Source organism: Bombus vosnesenskii, unplaced genomic scaffold (genome assembly GCF_011952255.1).
Source record: "Bombus vosnesenskii isolate JDL3184/JDL3185 unplaced genomic scaffold, Bvos_JDL3184-5_v1.1 scf7180000013379, whole genome shotgun sequence".
Taxonomy (NCBI): domain Eukaryota; kingdom Metazoa; phylum Arthropoda; class Insecta; order Hymenoptera; family Apidae; genus Bombus; species Bombus vosnesenskii.
The window spans coordinates 856,556-880,312 of record NW_022883009.1 but is presented as its reverse complement, the minus strand read 5'-3'; the positions used below and the strand labels follow the sequence as shown (position 1 = coordinate 880,312).

Below are 23,757 nucleotides of genomic sequence, written 5' to 3'. Positions count from 1 at the left end.
ATAGAAACAGTTGCAATACCTTCATCCTGAACTCTTTTAAAAACGTAACAAGAAAGAGATTAACTTTTTAAAATAATGTGCTAAGAAAGATCTGTACTTTGCCAAAAATATTATAAGATAAGAAAGTGTGATAAAAGCGATGAATTTAAGAATTAAAATACTTTTTACAAACAGAACCCTAAGGATAAATATGGGACGGATTTGAAACTTTTATTTCGAATAATAATTACAAGCTAAATTAAATTGAATTTGATACACATATATTTACCACAAGGCTCTTCTCTTAGAAACCTCAATTATCTTTGTTTGAGAAATTCTAGCAATTTCAATATTATTCTCTACCGTCGAAATGGCAGAGTGCGTAATGAAGTACCCAAGATAGAACTCGCACAGAGATATAATAAGACCCTTTGCCAAAGTTAACTCGAAGTTAGGTCAGATGGTTCAGAATGGCACTAGCGGTAGTTGGCACTGTTACTCGCGGCTGCGATTTCCACAATTAAGAGCAAACACCGATCAAAAGATTATGAAACAGAGATATTTTATTTTCAAACGTGTGCACATTTAAGATATATTATTATGAATCTGAGCAGTAAGTTAGACGAGAAACAACGTGAATATTTATTTTCTCTCATAAGTATGTATCAAGTATGTATAAGTCTTATCAAATGGGCGTGAATATGCCGAAATACTGAAGTTACCGGCTACGCCCAGTTATTCGATACTTTACGTTACATTACGATCAGAATTTTAAAAACCTTCTACTTCCTTAAATGCGACGCGATAAATTGTTAATAACAATAATAACAATAAAAACAACAACAACAATAATAATGATAATAATAATAATAAATTATCGACAAATTTGCAGTTGAAATAAATTAATCAAACGGACTGATTCTTGAAGATATATCAAAGAACAGTGGTTGATGGTTGATAGCAGCTTTAAAATTTAACGAAAACAGAATGAGAAAATCAATGCTGCAAGACTGGCTCCAACACAAGTATCCTTAACATCGTCATATAAATATGAGCTCATTAAAGATGGTACTCGACAAAGTACGAACCAAGGTAAATATCCAATAACTTCGTGAAAGAAGATAAAAGAAAACATATCTTCATATTATATCTTCTACGCCTCCTACTGCAAAAAAATTAATCGCCTCAAATTATGTCCCCCACGAAACCATCTACGTTTATTTGAAACATTTTTCGTTAAAATCATTATTTATGCAATAATCGTAGTTAAGTATACATCCTGTTTACATATACAGGTATACTATATTCGACGTGTTATCTGTGAGTTAAGCGGAAATATACTTTTATCAAATGTACTTATCAAAATAAATAAGCGGTAACACCGAAACCGCAATAACGATAATATAAACCTACTGTTACACTTATGAACATTCAGTAACTGTTTTTAGTATTGAATTTATAGTACGCTGATCTCATAAAAAGATATTTACTTAAGTGTTACTTCCAATTATTAATTCATTATTAATTGACGAACAGTAGTAGTATATATTTAGTACCTGTACTTAATACGCACGTTTTACGCAGACAAGAAAAGAGAAAGATTAAAATTATCGGAATATAAAAGAGTAGACGTCAACGAATGAAAGACTGAAGAGGAAAGAAAGAAGAGAAGAACCGATTTAGAGTGCTTAATAATATGTCTTCGGAGTTGGCTGGCGAATGACTCGAAAGGGTCAGCTTGCAATTAGCTCGAGGAGGTCGCGAACTTTGCCGAGGAAATAAAGTTCCCTCGTGAATTGGATTAACTTGCGTATACAAACGTGACACGAAGGTTGGTTGGACGTGCAATTTGTTTCTCAGAGCCGTGCGTAGTTACCACAAAATATGCTCAAGGGCTTTTGTAGCATCATCATGACATAGACGCGTACTTATTCGCGATACACGAACGTCGAGTATGTAAGACATCTCGAGTGGAGTACTTTTAGCAACCGGGAGCCTATTCTTGCGTTAAGTTTCTGCACGAACGTTGCGAATGAAAACAAACTACACGTGCACCGTTCGGGAAATTTGCTTCTTTAGCTTTACAAGCAAGGACATGGCCAACTTCTGTCGAACCGTTGGGCACGATGCCAAATATCAGTACATGTAAATGCGTTTACTGTTTCTTGTCGCGACATTCGGTTTGTCAAACGGAACTATAAGTACCCAATCTATTACTCGTGTGTTCCCATAATACTTTCTATGCTTCTAGGCAGAGATAACGGTTAAATATGTTCCTTCTAAGAAACCAATTTATCCCGCGATTTATCATAATGTTCAACATTACTAACATTCCGAGGATACAGTTACTTTCCTACAAATGAGCTGAGCATCAATCAAATTCTAATTAACTTCACCGCGCTACTCGCTGACTTTGAAAGACAACGAGACAAAACGTTGTGCCTCTCGTACTGGCTTCATCGATAGGGGCACTATAAAAACCGGATGACACGATCGAGATCGCGTGACTGCCTAACTCGCCACGTAAATTATTTATGAATTACAACCTAGTGTGTGTTGTCTACAGCGATAAACACGTGCACACGTTAGCTGTATAAACGAGAACTAGTGCGATTTATATCTATTTATTAGCTAACCATCCAGGAACTACTTTTTTCTAAACTAACATTCTTCTTTTATTCGACTACGACAGAGAAATGGTATTGTGTTTGGTCTTCATGTACGTATGTATGTAGGTTTGTTTGTGCTCTTGTAATTTAAAAACGGCTTGACCGATTCTAACTTTGCAGGCTATGTAGCACATTGAGACAAATAAAATTGCGAGAGATACAACAGCTACAAGAAACGTTCATGTGCTTAAACCGCTAAATTCTAAAAGAAAATGTGACATTTTTTTTATTATAGCTCATTTACCTATGGGTTCTCGCTGGTGTCAAACAGGATTAATCTAAAAAGAATTACATAAAATTAACATTAAAAAAATACTCGATTATGCAAAATTAAAAGAATAAAAAATACAAGATATACGAGTTTCACTCAGAAATATGAGATACATATTCAGATAGGTATTTTCAAGTAACCGATACGGTTACCGAATTTGCAGATAAGCAACGTTTAAAAATAAAGTAGTCGGACGCCCGCAGTATTTATAGAGTTTAATTGTTACTCTGATAATTTTAAACGTTACTTACCAGTAAATTCAGTAACTACCGTTCGTGCGAAAAGTATTCGTGCAATACTTAAATTTAACAAAATTATCGTAGAACCTCGTCTAGTAACAAAATTTTAACAAATAAATGCTTTATTTTCACGACAGGAGAAGGTGTCGCATATTCTCACTTTTTTTTTTTAATTATTCTACAAACTTGTAAGAATATATACATATTTTTCATTTGTTAAAATGTTGTTAATGAACGATGTTCTACAATATTTTTGTTGAAATTAATTACTGTACGAATACCTTTCACGCTGAACGTATATCAGTTACTTAAAAATATCTGAATGTGTACCTCAGAACAGATTTTAGAATGAAACACATACATTTTGTATTTTTTATATTTTTAGTTTCACGTAGTCAGTTATCACTATTTTGTAAATATTTTTTATCTCTCTATAATATTTTTCTCGATATATGGAGATATAGGAATAACCGTAAGGGAAGAGAAACGTAATGAAAATGAATATTAATTTTATTATACGTAATAAGGCAGTCTCTTTTTTCGTGTTCCTGATGCGTAACACGATTACGCCACTACGGTCACACAAGAAAATTCGAATTACATCAGGATACCACATTACCATAAATTGCACGTATCCTACGAGTACAGTCACGATAATCATACGCGCTTTAATAATGAGGACGAGAACATGTCACCGATCCTATAAAATATTCCGTCCAATTTATGGAACATACAAATATTATTTGCACCGTACGCAGACTTTAGCAACAAATCAAGATAATATCACTGCAAACACGGTGCGCAGGGTATCAAAGAGTTAACTTAAAACCTGACAAAAAATTAATTTGTTTCCTATTATTATGTCGAATGTAATCAATAAAATGAATTAGATCATTGTGAAAGCGCATGATAAATTATGATGAACTGAATCTTTCTTCACTTACAATTTCGATTCAATTACGCCGTCAACTGTATATTTCTCCTTCAACTGAAACAAACAACTCGAATCGTTCTTATTTATTCTGTTCTTTTCCTCTACTTATTTAGCAATTCTTACTCGCTCATAGATAAATAATAAGTGATCAGATAATGAATACCGCCATTATGAACTTACAGGCGGAAAAGAAAATGAAAAATTCAAAGTTCACCGACGAACTTTGAATATGAGTAGCTTCCACGTTATACTGATGATGAAGCAATTATAATGGAAAATTTTCAGCTATGGTAGGTAAAAAGAGGAGGTAAGATAAACTGAAGTTATGGAAAATGGGTCTAAATATATACCAGTAATCATACATTAATTTTAAGTTGATGCAGAAAGTGGAAACTTTTTTTTTTATTACTAACGAAGAATATTATTTCTTCTTTTAAGTCACATGTTTTGAATTCTGTACGTAAATTATTGAAATTACAAATTTATAGCAGATACAGATAAAATTCTAACAAAATTAAATTGAAAAAGCTCGAACAATTTTCGTTCTTTTTTATTCTTTCTAGCGACTAGGTATCCTTCCTATTTACCAAATATTTTCGTCCAAGCGAACAGAATCCACTTTATAAAACGTAAAGGGTGCATCCTACGTATGGCGATAAAAGCGATTTTACGGTAGCTTGAATTTGGAGCAAGTCCAAGTCGAAAATCGATCGACCTTTAAACTAACCAAGCACATATACGCTTACCACAACGTTATTAGACAATGAAATGAACAAAGTATCACTTCACCGTCGGGAATCGCCTCGATACAGATCTATCCTTGACAGGAAAAAAGTTTATTTAGAGCGAAATTGTTTCGCTTTACGCATTAAAACGAAAGACGATTTTTTGAGATATAGTAAATATTCTTAAAATATTGCACTCGACAGAAATAACAAGATAAAGGGAAAAAGGCTGATAAAAATGATAAAGTTGGTTTTAAAAAATATGAGAATTTATAGACAATAATGTACGTATCAATATGGTAAATCGCACAATGACTAATACATGAAACTAAACTAAATGAGTTTCATCGTTGAAGCGTGATTTACTGTTTATACCAAAAAGAAAAAACACGACACATGGGAGGAAAGATGAGAAAAAGATAGTTGAGAATACGCAAATGGAAACTCGCTCTCGGATGAATTTCAATCCTCGAATAAAAACGACCAGCTCAAAGCATTTAAACGAGCATAAATGTAACAGGGCTAACCAAGCAAATGAAAACGCGTTTCGTTACTACGCACTTAGATCGTTTTAGGCACAAAACCTGTATGTCGTGAAAATGGTGAAACAAGAATAACATCGAGATTAATTAACCCAGAATAAAAACAGTCTGGTGAATTTTAATGACTCTCAATACGTCGTCGGCTGAATGTTTTTGCATGTTTTTTTATCTAAGGAACTCGAATTATAGTATTTATTCAAGCACATTTTAGGTTCTTATACGACAACAGATCAGAAGTTCCAACAATTTTTGTGTTTGGAATACATCGAATTGTAAATGCACAGAGAGATCGCAGAATAACAGCGTTGGTTGATCGTGTGTTATAATGTCGGTGTTTTGAAATAATACAGCAAAGTATATGTGAGGTAACTTCGCAAAGTATAAATAGTTAATAGAATTTTATGTTCGTTAACAGACGTTTATCGCTTCATTTAAAAAATAAATATCAGAGATTCCTGGAATTTTTATCTAATTGACTCAAATTATGTGATTTTGCGTTTCCATTCGCTAACTAATCTTATGTGCACATGTGTATAGGTATGACAAGATAATAATAACGACAGGCCGATAATTATGTTCATTACAAAATGGTTTATATCTTCGGGAACACTTGAACAGCAAATGTATGAATAAATGAATGAAACCGAATTTTATTTATTCAGCTGAATTAACGCATTTATGTAATATTCATCGCTGAAAGGACAAAATTTAGCTACTCTTTCTGACTGAGATTCGATCACGAAGAAAACTCGACCACGTGTAGTTAACTTATTTATTCACCACTAATAAATCGACACAATACGCAAATTACTCATTACATAATACCTAATATATAATTACATAATACCTGTATAATACCTAAGAATAAGTTTCATATTTCAATCAAATATATCATCAAGAATTAGGGGAAATAAAATTTAAACAAATTTTACATAATATACGTAATATATCCATAGAAGCTTTTTATGATAGATATTCCAATACTTTTGTAAATAACTACATATGTATATACTTTCTTCGATATCGTGCTGTGACAAGTCACTGTCACGAATATCAGTCGCCCCTGGCAAATTAAGAGTAATTTTTCATTGAAAATTACCGATGAAAAACAAATCGTTGTGTCAACATAAGTTCCACCCAGAAAAACGCTACATTATCATTTATTGTTTAAGTATCGGTATCGAACGCATACATTCACCGATGTCACGATACCGTGACATTTCTGGGGGCGTTGCAATTTATGACAGTTAGACCTACTGTCACTTGAGCTAATGCGACAGCAGGTCAATGGCAGTCATATAATCACTCAAGTCGTTCTAATAATCAGCTCTCTCACTCTTTGCTCCTCCATCGGCAATTCGTTATTTACTAATTAATTTCATATTACGCGCGAATTTATTCTGCAAATAATATAAAGTTCTATCAAACTTTTTCACGATCCATAAACGTTGTAGCGGTCGCACCAGACGTCGAATGACTATATTTCAGTGATAATCTCATCGATCTTCTAATCTTAAAACTAATTTATATATTAAATTCTGGAAATACAAATTTCCCAACTAGTCGAGCGTAATCGTATTGTATAATGATTGCGTAATGCATATTTTGCTTTGAAGAAAGAAGAAGACGTAAAAACATTTTACTTTCTAACGAAATGCAATATCGGAATAGTAGAACATTTAATCTAGTTGAACACCATGTTATATATAATCATGAATACCATTACAACTACCGATGCGACAGAATTTTCAACTGCTAACTGGAATAACAGGTTAATTTAAGTGCCCAAATAAAACACTGTTTCCAAATAAAACAGATACGTTAAATGTTAGGATATAAATTACTGAGTATAAATACACTGGCATGATATCAAACCAGGAGTAAGACCACGATCGGAGCAGAAGCAGTGAATCGCCGATTGGGTTTAATCGTTTCACACAGATGCTCGAGAAAAGGAAAAGAGTTAATGCCAGTTCCCCTTGAATCGGCATTCTCGTATTCAGTGTTACATAACACTTACCTTTCCCACTTTCTCTCTACTCTTTGTGTCAACGACGACGCGCAGAGGCCGGTTACTCTTCCGTGCTCGCCCACGTGCTAGATACTCGCTTCCTTCCTTTCTCGCTCTCTCTTTCCGTCTCTGTTCGTCGACTAAAACCTACGCGAAACCGACAACCTTGGCCTTTGACGCTTCAAACGTGACTCGTACGAGTCGAAAAACGATGCGTGCGATCACGAAAAATGTATTTTTTTCCAAAGCAAAACGCACTACCTGTTTGCATATTCTGGACGGCCACAGTGAAAACTATCGGTTCTATCGAGCGTTTCTCCGCATCGAGCCAGTAACTGACCTTCTCAACGCAACTGGTTTTCGCGTAAGTACACGTTTGGCCCTCCCCTTGTCAGCCTACAAGATCTCGTCACCATTCACTCGACATTCGCCGCAACGTTCCGCGTTGCAGTCACGACTCTCGTTCACTCGATTGCTACTTTTTGTCCTTTTGCCAATTCTTCCTGCCTCTTTGCTCGGTTTCTTTTTCTTCTTTAGCGATCGTGTTGCTATCCGCGTCGTACATCGACAACGCCGAATCGCAAAACCAGCTCTTCGTGTTGCGTCGCGTCTCGTGAATGAGAAACCCAGAGAAGGATCGAAAGAAACACGGATACGACCCGCGCGGCGTCTCGGCAAAGACTGGCGAGGTGACCGGCCGCGAAACGACGCGACGCCGACGTCGACGTCGACCTAAAGCACGACCGAGTCAATGACAGCAGGCGTGATTGGCCGGAGGCGCGAGCTCTGCTCGCTACATTGGTCGTCGTCGACACTTGCGAGTCGACACGAGTCAATGCGCTTTTTAATTAAACCATTTGCATGCATTGATAAAATGCGCCGCAAAATATCGACCAAGGTTACAGTTAATTTCACGCGGCATTAGTGAATCTCGATCATTGTAACTTCGCGCGAACAAATATCGCTCCGTTTGTGATAACCTTTAGATTATGGTTACAGTGAGCGAGATTCGCGCCAATAGCATAGACATGATTATACAACCATAATAAACCTGGTACTGTATATCTACTACGCGTTAGTAAAAATTCATTTCATCGTTCACGCAAAGACGCGTCCATTGTAATGATAACATAAGAATCGATGTAAACGAGCGATGAAAAACTCGGCGTACTATGTATATAGCTACTTATTTCGAAAAAGTTCGTATCGTGCTTTGTATCACAAAAGCCTGCGGCTTTGCAAAAAAGGACTGAGGGATAGGATGAATAATGAATATCGTTGGACGAGTGGGCGCAGGACACCGACGTTTTTGATCGCAGAAACAAAATTAAAGTTCGTGCGGACGCATGATACCGAGACACGTGATATCTTCGGTCTGGTGAATTTCATTGCATTTCCTGTACAATATTTAAATGAGAAAAGCGAGTCACATAAAAGTGCAAACTTGTCCTAAAAATGGAATTTAATCGAGATTACCCATAGGACATCCGGTCAAGTGAAACAAGCCATTGAGACGAAAAGTGGACTAAGTCACATTCTTTATGAACGACAGTTTATAGCATTAATTTATTCCAATACTGTATTAATCTTACAAAAACGGAGGAATTTATTGCTTCCAAATCAAATCTAAATAACGAAATCAATTGAAGAATTCATAGCAAACACAACTTGTATAATAATTATCAAGTTAAATCAAATTCTGTCAAAGGTAGGCAACTGTTCACGTAACTTTGAGCGGTAGTATAGTTTAAAGATATAGTAATCACCAGTTATATCGCTACCTGCAAACTTGTTGGCGCATAGCCAAACCATGTCAAGCATACGGGTTACCCGTTTCACGAGTACCCATAATTTTCATTCATATACGCAATATCAAATATATTTATATCTATAGCTCTATTTTTAGTCGATATTATAAAAATTCTCATCGTTAATCTTTCGTAGCGTTTCGAAGATAACAAAGACTCGTTCGTAAACGAACGAACTTACTGCGCATCGGATCGTGTAACACTATATTGCACAATTAACGTGGCGTAGCTTTCTCCACGATTTTGTTAAAAAACTTCTAAATCGTAAGATAAGTCTGTTCCGTAAATTGGAATCGTTGAAGCGCAGTGAAAATTATAGCTCCGAGTAATTTTTTAAGCACAGGCGAATCTCACTTTCTCTACACAATTACATTTCTAATCTAATTAAAACGGCCAAACCTTTATATTTGCTTTCAGGCGAGACGCAGATTTCACGCTAACCTTGGCACTGCGATCTTCTCACGGTAGTGTCAACGTGTAACGCGCTAGTTCGCGTCCGGTGCGCTTGTCTTCCTCAGACATGTGCGCATACGTTGTATTATGCATGACTAGGGTGTTAAGTATGAAAAGGAAAGATGGAAGAGCTTCTTGCCGCGGGCGTGAGATGCATGAGAGGACGTCTCTCGCTCATCTTTCTGAAAGACAATGGAACCTGGCATCCGCCGCTTTGAATCAAGTTATTGGCACCAGTTACTTCCGTTTAACATTACGGAATTTTCACCGCGTAACTTCTTTAATGGCCGTTAAATATATACGGCGGACATAATTGGTTAACGTACCGTGTCTTTGTTCCCTCGATAATTTCGGAACGAGCTTAAACGGTTTCATAGAATATTCCGTTACCGTGAAGCACCATGCAACCTACGGGATGTTTAACGAGCAAACTGCACTGCCCTAACACGATATCCCGCTGTTACCAGCCAAAATATATCGAGTCTCCGTAGTATTCCCTACGTGACTTGAATAATTTAGGCAGCCGGTTTGAGTAGATCCTTCGAAATTGCTGTTTCTCGTTATCGATGCGACAGATTCATTTCGGGGCGACTGGACCCGAGGCTAATCGACTACAATTAGTTCTCTCTCCCATAAAACATCTCGTTGATCCGTGTAACAGAGCCTTTAAATTCGGCCGACGACCTATGGTTGCTGTGTTCGTGGAAAGAGTACGGAAGGCAGCTACCGTTCGAGCTCTCCGTGCAAAAACTGATAAGGAAAATATATATTCCCATTCGACTTGGCTTCTATACTCTTTCGCGCTCCCTTAAACTCCGTGAATGCTGACGAGGTATCTTGGAACCTGGCCAATTTACACCCTACTCCTTTTCGGATAATCAGATAAAAACGCTATTGAAATAATCTCTTTATTCCTGCTGCAGATCGCAGTCCTTCGAACTATAAATAATATCCTGCCAAATGAAAAATTCACTGATCATTCAAATTTCCTATTTACTTATATTGCTTGTTCATTGTTCGATAATCTTTTATCTTACCGATTCGTTATGTTCATTATATAATCTCTTTTACCTTATTGAAGAGTTAATATAATCAGTAGCTACATCATAATCAGTTGTCTGTACTCGACACTGAAAGGAGATGATCCAGCACGAGTGGAAATAATTTCACGCCTTCCTCGTTTATCAGAAACCGATCGAAATCGGAAGTGTGTTACTTACTAGACAATAATGTTTTTACAAAAAGTGAAATTACTTTGAACCATTTGATCAAGAACTCTGACTAACCGTTAATCGTTATTTAACGTTAGAATTTGCCAAGTAATCGCATAGTCGTGATATTGTATTTCATATTTAACTAAGAATCCTATATTTGCTACACCTTGTTGCATCGCAATAATGTTCATTCACAGTGGCAATTTAACTTGTAACGGTTTGTTGCGTGTATGCAAAAAGTGTAATTACGTTTGAAAGGACCATATTTCAAAGAGGTAATATCGAGAATTGAACCGAAACGCTGTGTTGTATAGTGTTGCACACACTATATTCCTATTACACATTTATACCAATACTACCTTTGTGCTTTGCATTGAATACAGAAAATAACTGTGTATAACCACTGCATGTACACTCGCATTAGAAACCTAGAATCAATGATTATAGTCTGTTTGATGACATTTATCACAAGTATCAACATGCTAAAAGTAAGTTTAAAGAAATCGACGACCTCTTATGTTCATATCGTAACGTAATTTGTATCATATTGCTTGATACAATATAATAGTCACTACATACTCCATTTGAACTCTATTTATTGGAACGAAATTTTAGTTAATACCCAATTAACCAAATACATGCAGATTGAATGCTATTATCTGATTATCAACTCCTGTTATATGAATTCTAGTGATATGTACAATAGGAGCTTGATTATCCGATCTAATCATAACACACGCTATTCCGCTAATAGAATAATTTTGCTTTAACGTAAGAGATGGTCATTTAAGTATTTTGAACTACATATACGTGTATATATATATATATATATATATATATATATATATATATATGTATATGTTTCTCCAATTTTTCGCATTCAGTCCTTCAAAGTTCCAACTTTTTCGAAGGGAACTAGAAAGCGAAGTAAAGCATCCTTTACTCCTTATATAACGTTTTCGTGAGGAAGATGTAAATCTGTACCGAATGAAAATTCTATCACAGCATTCGCGATACGAATAGAATTGTCCAAACAGCAATCGATACGTTTATTTATGACAAGTCGTTATGACAGCACTCTTGAAATTGCTTCTCCTTTTGCTCCGAGATTTATGAGTCGCAAATGCTGCTCGCAACCAATATCAAACATCAGTCTTATCCTTGGTTGTTACAGAAATGCAATTTACATATTGCGATACGAAAAATAACAAGGAACAATGCCAATTGCTTTGTTCTTTAAATCGAACGAAGAAGAAGTGATAAAATACTTTAGTTTTTTATTTAAGGAGGACAGTATACATCTGTGCTTTGAAAAAATATTTTTGAGAGTTTTAACTTTCAATGCAAGACACGTAGTTCACATCGATCTGCGGCAAACTCGTTTAAGGTAATATACGGAGAGGCGCGAGTTCCTAGAACGAGGAACATATTTTCCGAAAGCCATGGAGTTGTATGTGGCGGAATTTACCGTTAGCTTCTCCTCAATGAGGAGAAACTAGAAACATTTGCTAAATTGTAACTACCCAAAAATATCAATGCACCTAATTAAATGGTAGTAGAAATGCAAGCCAGCGAGAGGGTTTTATCCTTTCAACGAAACACTTGTATCTTATACGGACGAGTTTTTTCTTTCGATCCACCAGATTTTACCAGAACTTACGTAACTGGTAAAAGTATGAAGAAGCTAAAGTTCATCAAGCTTCGAGACTGGTCACAATAGTCCTTGAAATAGACATAATATCGAGAATAATAAAAATGCTAACAATGAAATTCGGTTCCATATTTCCCCAGTCTGTTTACAAAATTTCTTTAAAATGTTCTTTCAATGTTATGTGGTATTTATGGATTCGCTTAACTAGTCAGATAACTAGTCGGTGAAATAGCTTTACGGCATACCAGAGTACGGTGTTTCTGCCTGTTCCTTTCAATTTTCTTGCTTCTTCGGTTGATTCGCTCCGCAAAACTCAGGATAGTAAAGTTAACTTGCCATCTTACCAAAGGTACCGCGAAATAGCACAAATCCCCCGCCCCGCATCGTCAGCAGTGCACGGTTTAACAAGGAAATCGTTAGACGGAGCGTGATTAACCCCGCCGTTGCGATAATAAACGAGCTACGAGCTTCATAACTCATCGGTGCCCTGGTCTCTTTCTTGTTTGCTATTATGTTCGCATGTTCTTCCTCGCCCTGCTCGATCTTTCGCCTCTAATTAATATAGATCACAAAACATTTGATACGTACTTCGTTTACTGCTAACACATGTTTCGGCCGAAAACATAAAAACACATATGTGCAATTCCATAAAGAGATGACAGATATTCTTTTCACTCATGAGTTTCTTATTCATTGTGTATTTTATTAACGTCCATGTACTGTCGTTACAAAAGTGTCCGGATCTTCGTGAACAGTAGCGTATTTCGAACGTAGATTACAAGCAATACACGAAAGCTACAGCGACACCTTTAAAAAGATGCGGAACAAAGTAATTTCGTTTCTTATCATAATCTGTGGACGATAAACGCTGAAGAAAACAAAGGAAACAAGCTTACAGCGAAAATGTCTACAGTACCACCAAGAGAGAACCTGTTTCGTAAAGTGATGAGAATGCACTATCGCGGAAGGGTGGAAGGTAAGAGAGACGAGATGAGCACGATGGAATTTCTTGCCGTAATTATCGTGACTTCGTCGTAAGCATCTTTAATCATTTAGTCTATGACTAATTAAAAATAATTAGTATTTAATTGAATAAATTAAACGTACTCAATTTTCCATAGCACGTATATTTTATTTTTGTATCTGTTTTTTAGGTTTGTCTGATATTAGAATTCTTAGAACTCTTCTAATTACATCACTATGTAGGCAGTAGATAATTGTGATAATTATAAATTATATCGAACCGATTGGCTGCGACCTTGATTAGGATTTCATGCCATTCCGAGATTTTATATTAAGATAGTTATATATTGCATTTTCAGTTTATGAAAGCCGATAATTCGGTATTTAATCCTTAAATGCGATTTTGCAATTTATAGTACATTTCACAATATAAAAATGTCATTTGGTTATACGTAGAAAATTTATACACTACCGGCAAACCTTTTTCTAATAAAATAGCATGAAATTGAAAGCGAGAGCATCGAGAAATGCAAGTTGCGATCCGGCTAGATTAGAAACAGAAATCCTTCGCAATCGAGGAATTAGGATGATTAATTTCGAAGATAAAAGATAGTTAGGAATGAGTTAATTTCGCAATCTGTTGTTCGACAGATTGAATTTTTATCTTTCTTGTTTCATATTGCTACTTCAAAGCACTATATCTATATCTATGTAATATCGTGAAATAATGTGTTTACAAAGAGTGGACAATAGAGATGTTAATCAGACAGAAAAAGACGATTGTTGTTCAACCTGAACTATTCACGCCAAACGCACAGAAAACAGCGCAAACCACACTCTCTCGGCAACGCCACTCGCAACCTCTGTCTCCGCTCAACTCGCACACGGCTCCTCGGCTCGCACTCTCTGCTTTTCGACTCGCACTCTGCTTTTTCGACTGCCTCTTGGGCCGTTGTAGCGCTCTATTGTCTATTGCTGGGCCCACCGCACACGTGTTTTACAGACGCTCGTAGCCAGGGTCACGAAGGTCTTTTCGGCTATTTACCTATTTACCTGAAGGACCCGGTAATGCATTGATGGAGCCGACAGCGCCTCGGCTCTCGCGACATTGTCTGTAGTTCGCCCGATATTTCTTAGGCCTTTCGTCCACGATACTACATCTATATCACTAGAGCTATCTATATCAATAATTACGATAAGTAATTTGTCCATCACGACTGGGACGCGAAATTTTTAACGGCTAGAACGCGTAAAAAATCCACTAGTTATCTGTGTTTGAATTTCACACCACGTTACGCAATTAGCACATTGCTTAGCAAAGATAAGTGTCCTTTATGTGGTTTTCTTTTATGCTTCGAAACGTCAAACAACTGGTTGTGCAAGGTCGTTCCTGTTGTCACGTTTTAGTCAGGTCAGTGCACAAGACGCTGTATTCTTTGCTTGACCCAGTACAATAAAAAAAAGTTACGCGAGAAACCACGTAAGAAACGTAGAGAAATACATAGATACGCGTGATTGATTTGCGCTTTTCTCGTAGTGGGATGGTGGAGGATGTCTAATCTAACTAATCGATCACGTAGATCAAATGTAAAGAGTAAGGGGAAAAGACCAACTAAAAAATTGGTGACCTACTGTCAGTCGTGACAAGCTGACATTTATAGATGCGTACATTCCATCTCGGCAGATTAAAAGCGGACTATCGCGCATTTAGGTCATCGCACGCACGGTCCCCATTGTTTTAACCTAATGTGTTGTTGAGAGTGGATTTGCACGGATTCCCCTGAATTTCAGTCTTTGCATATTGACATATACTGTCGATTATGTACTACGGCAATGTATTGAATTTTAAAATGGTCCTTGTATAAAAAATGGAAAATGTGACTTACCATATTTTTGATCCGTTGCCTGTGTTAAGTATGTGCCGATATTTAAATTTTGTTACTATCATGCCCAAATATTTTTGGGATAGCTATAAATTCGTTTGATTGTCGCGTCGTCATTCGTTAAATCTAATAGTCGAATGGCGATTCTTCTTTCAAATTTATCAATACAGGCAAAATGTATCTTACGCGGCAGTTTAATTAAACCTCGATTGCAATAAACGAAAACATCTCGCACTGAAATAATTCCAGTTAAACGATTCCGGTACTCTATGGATGAAAGAATACAATAGCGACGTGGCAACAATGATCGCATTGAAGAGACTGCGCCGATAAAGAATAAAGGATGCGTTATTTGTCTAACAAACGATTCCGCTCATTGGCTTGCCTTATTTAATGTCTCAGGAGTATATGTTGCAGATATCGTTATCTTACGACATTTCCAAATCTTTGAAACGTTTTCACGGCCATTTTCTTAACCTGTTTCACGTAGCAGAAATTTATTCCGATTCGTATCCTGAAGATTATGCAAATCTCTCGAAAAATGTTAATTCCATTATGGGGCAAAAAGCTGTAAAAGATATAATTACAGCCCCATAATAACGAATTTCCGACTGACTGAAATCACATATTATACATAGAAAGAACGAGCCATACATATGCAACAAATAAATGCCAGTTATACTTTGCTTTTTGCATTCTGTAAACATTTGTTCGATATCGGCGAGCGGAACGATTTCGCGTGCAGATGTAACCTCTGGAAACACCCATTTACATATCGATGATGGAGATTTAAATCATATATCAAAGTCAAGCAAAAAAGTTGCATTTTACAGTGTAATAATATATAACGTAAATAGTGAACAGTTTCGAGAAATCTACAAAGTGTCGAAGAAACGTTGTCATTTCGGTGGCATCGTGACAGCCCTTTCGCCGTCAGCTGTCACGTGAGCGAATGAGTGGAAAAAAATAGCGAAGGACGCGATCGAAGCCGCTTGACAGTTTCGCGAGTCTTTTGTTTTTACGACTGCAAAGTACTTACGATCGTTCGATGCTTGCAGTGGCTACGGATTCCTGGGATTTTTCTACTTGCACGACCGAGCACAGCTTCCTTAATCCACGTCAGATTCTAGGCCCACGAGTATCAGATTCAGCAGTGAATTCCAACGTTATCGCACGCATTTTGTCAACTGATTGGTTATTAGTATTTCGGTGAATTATAATTAAGTAAACAACGAGAGTCAACCATGTGATTGTATCGATATCTCTTGGCAAAAAACATCGTCAAAGAGGACGAGGAACTCGCACTATACACGGACAGTTTGCAGGAGCACGCTCTCTCCACTCCTTCTCAGAAGCACGATCGCACGGTAAAACAGACACTGTCCTTGCGGGATAAACGGCGAGATGACACGTAGAAGAGAAGAATGTCACTGTCTGTTGACCAGTCACTGTCGTTGCAGCTGGACCATCCTGCGGGAAACTTGGACAATAGAGGAAGACGCAAGTCTCCGGTTTCGAAGCTCTTTACCGCGAACATCCTTGAGGAAAAGCTCTCACGGAGACAGATACACGTTCGACAGCGCCTACATGCGGTGATGCTAGTAACTTTTCATGTCAAAAACGAGAACGCGGTTTATTACTGTTCAAAGACGCCATATTGACTGTTACTCTTACACGCACCTGACGCGACATCTGTCCACCATTTTCCGTACTACATTTTAATAGACCGATCGTTTTGTCGTTTTAGACTAAAAAGCGGGAACGTAATTATGCAAACATTATTTTTGCTTTAAACGACCGATTATACTTGGAAATTGCATTGCGCATTATCTTGATAGAAATCGATGTATCGTATTTGTAAATTGTCGACAATTTTGTTTGGTTAGAAATTTGAAAAGATGAAACAAGTAGGAGGAATGAAAGAATAAATCGTTTTTAATGTTTAAATTGACGATTTCGATCTTCGTTTCTTTCATAGCTTATCCAACTTTTATCGAAATACCATCGAGTATTATAACTTTTCAACCGTTCGGAAGCAGTTTAAGTATTACGAGAGGAAATCTATTAAAGGAAGTCTTTCGAATTCAGTAGCCGGTCAGTCCTTGAATCGTTCCACGCTTCTATTGATACTGAACTCTTTGAACATAGTATTTTTATTTTCTTAGCCATCATATTATCTGTACCGTGATTAAATTTGCACAGTCAGACTATTTTATTTGAGCCTCGATCGATACTTACGAACAGACCTTCTGCTTTGCGTGCTTCATTTAGAAAATCCTATAAAAGTATTTCAAATGATCATTGCGTTTTATTTTATTTAATTAAATATATTTCTCAATTGTATATATAGACTCTTATTAAAGTTTCAACGCTCAAGGTCCCTTTTCAAATCTTTCAAGAATAATATTTTTCAAAAAATTCTTCAAGTATACAGATATAGATCTTTGTTAAAGTTTGATTGTTCAATTCCGTTAATCGGTATTCTAATAATTGAGATTTTATTGTATAAATGGGTATTTCGTTGTTTCCGTAATTAAATATGTTGAAAAAGAATTAAGTTTAGATTTGGAAAAACTTGGCCGAAAGCAGTTTCGTATTTGGGACACACCTATAGAACCGAACAGCGCCTAGGTAGTTACATTGAAGAGTAGTCTATTTCGTCTTTTGGTCGACGAGGCAGCCCTTTCTATTCGCACAACGCGCACGTTCCTCTTTCGTCCTCCCGGCTTTGCTTTCTACGCTTCCTCTCTTCTTCTTCGTCTGAAACGCGCTCGTTTACCTCCTCTCTATAGAGTAACCTCGAAACATTTCTGCATTAACGTCCTCTCCTGTGCTTCGTATAGGTAGTCAGTGTTTGCTACCTTCTGAATAGCCCACCAAAATACATATTCATGTGTCACCAGATTATATCTATACGTAATTACTCAACTTAACCTACTCCAATTTTTGCTCTAAAATTATTTACCCCGAATAGCACAATCAGCTGGCTTGCAATTTGTAAAATTAACCAACGCGACTTTATTTGCTTTATTGCCAAACTTGTTACAGTTCTACAAAAGAATTGATTAGCACCGGTAATTTGCAAAATTTTGCTAATGATAATAGTTCAGTTATGCTAGAGCCCTTGATAATAGTATTTGTAATCAGTTCGTTTAATATAATTTAATATAATCAATTTTGGAAAAGGAATTTACTTTGTGTAAGCGTCTCCATCTAGTGTGACAGTAAGATAGCAAACTACCTTATCGTGTAATCTTTCGGTACGTAGTACAACTACTTAATGAGAGAACTTTATTCGAATTATTTTAGATTAAACGTAACAGTACACTGACTTCCATTTGATTAGAAAAGATGCTATTCTCATATCTACGTTAGAATATTGTATTTTTGCAGCTGATATCTATCGCCATCTTTAATGTGTTTACGGAGGCAGAGAAACATTCTTATGAAACATAAAATCAATAAAAGCTATACTGTAAATAGCTAATGCGTTTCTGCAAAATCTACAAGAACACACGCAATGTTTAAAGTAGATATTCAGTCATTAAGATCAAGAGCGAGGAAATAGGATAGGCCAGAATTATTCAATGATAACGTACGACTGGATATGTATGAGTGTATTTAACGTGTAATTATATTCAAACACTTAGTGATATTAAGCGACGTTGCACAACCGTGGCACAACTGCAAAAACGCACCCCGCCGATCGTATTATGACCATACAAAATTATTGGCAATTTTCACCAACAAAATATCAATTACTCCTATAGTTTGTTTAACAAATCAACGAAACAATCCAACAACAAATACGTATCGCTTCCTAACTTGTTTTCGAACACGAAGCTCGACAAGGTTTGAACGTTAAAGTTTAGCTACAAATCGGCCGGCAATTTTAACATCGATTCACAAATAAGTGTGAATGTTACGAACAGCAATGATTGTATAATATCATTTTGCGCTATACATCTATCGAATTTCCTACGAAAATAGCCGACTACGTTCAACTATCAGACAACAAACCTTCGTATATCTATAATGTAACATCGTACGTCATAAATGCTATCGTTCTTCGGGGATGAATATGATTTTTCATGTAACATAAATATAAAATTGCTCAAATATCGTAAAAAGAAGTCAATGCGGTGTATATTATATTCTTGCGATAAAAGGAAAAGAGTTCTTTTAAAAAGCTTTTAATATAATAATAACGATACGATAACGATTGTAACTTGCAACAACTCAAAGTCTGATTTGAAACTCTTGAAAGCAACTCCTTGACCGCTTAATTATATTCGCGATTAATCACAAATATGTTATCGTAGATAGACGTGTAGTTCAGAGATCGCGAGTAAGCCTTCAAGCGACATACTTTACACTCAATGCAAATTCCGCATAAATTATCTACGAATTTTGATGATGAACGTGTTAAATAGATACATGCTTTCACAGTATACGTACCAATGCATGTTTTTAATGTCAAATTACTCTTATTTCATAAACTTGACTAAGATCGTCTTGCTGACAATATCTATCAATATGTATTTAAAAAAAAAATAAAACTAATTTCTACTAATTTTCCTTTTAACAAAAAAAAGGAAAACGGACAAAAATTAATATCAAGACATATTTCTTTCTTAGAAATTACAACATAAGATCAAAAAATCAAATAGATAATATAAAAAGTATAATTAGTATATTCTCTGTTATTACCTAATCGTAAAAATACGCTTTAAATATATTTTTCGCGTAGAAACAAATTTAAGAACGCCCGACTAAGAAATAGCCCAGCTATTTAACAACGAATAAAATTCGATTATATCTAATGAGAATTATAGGAATTCGTTTTGTTTCGTCGTGGATGATCGGACAATTTGATGTCGTCTCTTAAGTATCCTTTGATTTTACGCAAAATCGTTCGGAAATAAATGGTTTTGGTATACATATAGTGTTAAAATAGTAAAACTTGCTGTAAACGCACGCGCACGATACAGTAATATAAAATTGTATACGATATGTGTGAAAGAATTGGCACGGATACAGGCATCATACAAAAAGGTTCCAAAAATTGCTCCCATTTCTTGGTGATGAAACAAAACCCACTTTCTGTCGATTTATTTGTTTTCCCGAGCACCGCTCGATATCGATAGTTCTCCGAGGACGTAAAATGTATGGAAAAATCACCACAACAAAAATCACCGTTCAATCGTCGACTCCGTGATATTTGTAAAATATCGGTAAGCGTATTCGGTAGTCTTGTCACAACAGAACAGGAAATTTTGTTTAGAAATCAGCCGAGCGTTACGTTGGAATCGATCGACCAGCACCTTGTTTTTCTCGAAATGGCATTTGCTGCAGAATATTTCTTCCAACGAGTCGATTCATTGATGTTTAATGGTATATCGTGAGTTCGACGATAATAATTAGTCTATTGCTTGATTTTCCTCGGTTGGCCGTTATTCGATAGATGCTTCCAGAGATCGGTGATTAATGGCACGTCTCGGAAGCTATCGGCCGAAGGCTACGCCTGCTACGAACACATCAAGTCTACAGATCTCGATTCACCCCAAGCATTTTGAATTTTGAAGCCTGTCGTTGGCTTCGGCATAACGTGGTGCGACGCAGACGTCGTGCTGTGTCTCAAAGTCGTCATGGGAATGCTAATAGCGTTACTCTTTTTCTGTATCTTCTTACCATCTTCGTCTTCGAAGCAAACCTAAAAATATCGAAACATCAATATCTTCGTACGTCGAAGTATTTTTATTGAAATATTTTTATATAACAAAAAAATGTAATCATAATAATGACAGTACGTGAAACACATTAAAATGAACTGCCTACCCATGAATTTCCGGTTGCTTTAGTCTCATTCGACAAATCAATTAGAAGATTTTTCGGCGTATCGTTCGCATTACGCCGCTGAGCATTGTCTTTATTCTGTTCGTTAACTTTGTTTACGGATTTTGCCTCTTCTTCGTTTTTCTTCTTTTCGTTGTTTTCTAAAAACGAAAAATAATCGAAGAATATTTAATACAGTTAATTCCTAAATCCAATAGCATTTTTTTTTAATGTTTTTACGAGTCTTGTAATCGAATAACGTCAACAGTCAATTGAATAAAGTTCCTTGTCAGAGCGCTTCGCACGTGGAATAATCAATAAATAATGGTTTATCAAATCCAGTTTACATAGATTGCGAAATAGAACCTGTTTCAGCAACTCTACGGTACGGTCTCCTAGATACACTTTCATTATCGACCCACATGTACACCAGTATCCACGAGTCTTTGTGATGTGCAAGTAGAATCTTCGCATACAAACACTGATTTCTCGCTTATCGCTAATTGGTAACTCCGAGACATTTCATAGTCCTGAACCAGGAACGCTTCGTTAATTACAGGACATAGCACTAGACCAATACCTGCGCATTCATAAAAAATGCTCAATCCGAAGACTATTTGCTTTGATTTACATTTTAATCCTTATGCTTGCATTACCACCCGAAAATACCTGGATATTTCTTCATTTTTGACAAGATATAATTTAATTACAAGAAAATACAAATAAGGATTATGTGTTGATAACTAATGACCACATTCTGTATCATTATTTTGTTATTATGATATGATAGAATTGATTAAAAAAATTATTAGATATTGCAATTAAATATCTTCAAAAGAGAAACAAGTTACGAAACGAGCTTTTAATAGAATTTGTAACAAAACATTCTGAGAAAGGCCACCTGGTTTCTAAAATATGTATTAGGTAACATAAGAAATGTTCTAAATTCATGAGCATCGCTCTTGGTTTTCTAGCAGTAACATTTAACAAATTTCGTGGTAACCAATACCTAAATACGTCGATTGATCGTCTATTGAATTTTAATATACCTTTAGTCAATTTTTGAACAAGTAATTGAAATATACTGTTTGGTGATTCTACAAGGAGTCAATCATTTCGGGCGTAAAATTCTGTAAAAATCATGGAAAAAGAATGCGTGATATTTCAATAGTGTTCGTTCTTCAATAGGTATCTATTTGAGTACAGGTACCTTTGTTTCCAAATTAAAATAAAATTCTGTCCTTAATACCATAGCTTCCATCCCAAAATTCCATAACTTAATACGTAAATAGTTATCGAAGGAATAATCATAACTAATTCTCTTTGGGGAGAACGTGCTCGACAATGTTTGGGCGAATGAAGGAAACACGCGAGTTGTAATTGTTCTAGCTTCCCACGGCGTTGTAGTTCGGTGCGCACAAGGTTCAATATTACCGGACAATTTCCTAGGGTGCACTCGTAACCTTCTCCGAAGCTCTCCGCAATATCCGCACTCTCGGAGAGTTAAGTGCACAACCACATAGATATTACTGCATCGCACCGACGCGATGCACGGACTTTTACAACAGATCAGAAGCTTCTAGATCGAAGCTGACTTTCTTTCCTCGTGTAACAAATTTCATCATTCGGTTTATTATTTGATTATTTCTTAGTTACAGGATTGTTATCGGTTATCTTGTTGCGAAAGCTTTGTGTAAAAGAAAAAGCTATACGATATAAATCGTTTGTAATGTGCAGACTACGGATTTTCGACATTTGCAGGAAATTAAAAATTGCAGAAGTGCACAGAATGTAGTGCTTTAATGTATCCAACGCAGCGTGGTATTGTTAAAACATTACGATAAAGAATAAATAATTTACCTACCATTCCTATCATCAGTTAACGAGGGGCTTTTATCTTGAGCGTGATGGATTCTAGGATCGGCTTGGGACAGCTGCCAAGCTTCGTAAGCCGTGTTAAACGCCTGAGCCACAGTTAACGTTACCGTTTGCGCCATTTTTCTTTTGGGGCAGAGAAACGCGTGGCACTCCATAGTTTCGTTCAAATTTGTTGCGATAAATGCGAACACATGATCGTGAGCGGCGTCCGCCGAACAATATGAAATTCTGAAAAGAATTGCTTATGCGTATATACACAACAAACACTTTAAAGGAAACTATGATTCCTCGGCATGTTTTACTACAACCATTTTCTTCGTTAAAATTTACACAAATGCCAGAGCATAACACTGTTTCAACTGCTAGTACTAAGTAGTACTATACAGTACTAAGTAATAGTATTATGATACAGTTATCATAATTGCTATAATTACAATCGAGGCCTTTATAACGTGAATATCTTGATGAAACGAGAAACACGAATATTCGCGAACTGTAAAAATGTATGAGAACCAGGAATATGCAATTATTTTCGCTACGCAACAAAGGAATACGTACCAAAGGAATTACAATGGAATTATAAAGAAAAGTTGCTCTGAAAGCACACGTGAAGGACATTTCGAATTATTGTTTAAACTGCGCGAGATTAAAGAACAAAAGCCTGGCGATCATTCAAAGATAACAAACTCTCTTAAAAGTCAC

The 23,757-nt window shown here is 36.2% G+C and overlaps 2 protein-coding genes across 7 annotated transcripts in view; both read right to left on the bottom strand.

The window, feature by feature from the left end:
- The window catches only part of LOC117237569 (beta-1,4-N-acetylgalactosaminyltransferase bre-4-like), a 39,316-nt gene extending 22,365 nt beyond the window's left edge, over positions 1-16,951 (bottom strand). Inside the window, exons 1-2 of one of the 4 annotated variants that reach the window (XM_033501669.1) lie at positions 7,380-8,075; positions 2,893-2,926 (exon numbers count right to left, since the gene is read on the bottom strand). The gene's annotated coding sequence lies outside the window, so the exon portion shown is untranslated. Of the gene's footprint in view, positions 1-2,892; positions 2,927-4,102; positions 4,122-7,379; positions 8,076-16,381 lie in introns of those variants that run through there. The other 3 variants (XM_033501668.1, XM_033501667.1, XM_033501670.1) reach the window with 3 other exon arrangements.
- Positions 16,952-18,938: 1,987 nt separating this feature from the next.
- Positions 18,939-23,757, bottom strand: part of LOC117237506 (low density lipoprotein receptor adapter protein 1-like) — a 33,832-nt gene continuing 29,013 nt past the window's right edge. For all 3 annotated transcript variants that reach the window (XM_033501534.1, XM_033501531.1, XM_033501532.1), the window contains 3 exons: positions 23,042-23,283; positions 21,181-21,338; positions 18,939-21,055 (listed from right to left, as the gene is read on the bottom strand). In XM_033501534.1, the coding sequence (XP_033357425.1) occupies positions 20,870-21,055; positions 21,181-21,338; positions 23,042-23,283 (586 nt within the window). In that variant the 3' untranslated portion in view covers positions 18,939-20,869. The remainder of the gene's footprint in view (positions 21,056-21,180; positions 21,339-23,041; positions 23,284-23,757) is intronic.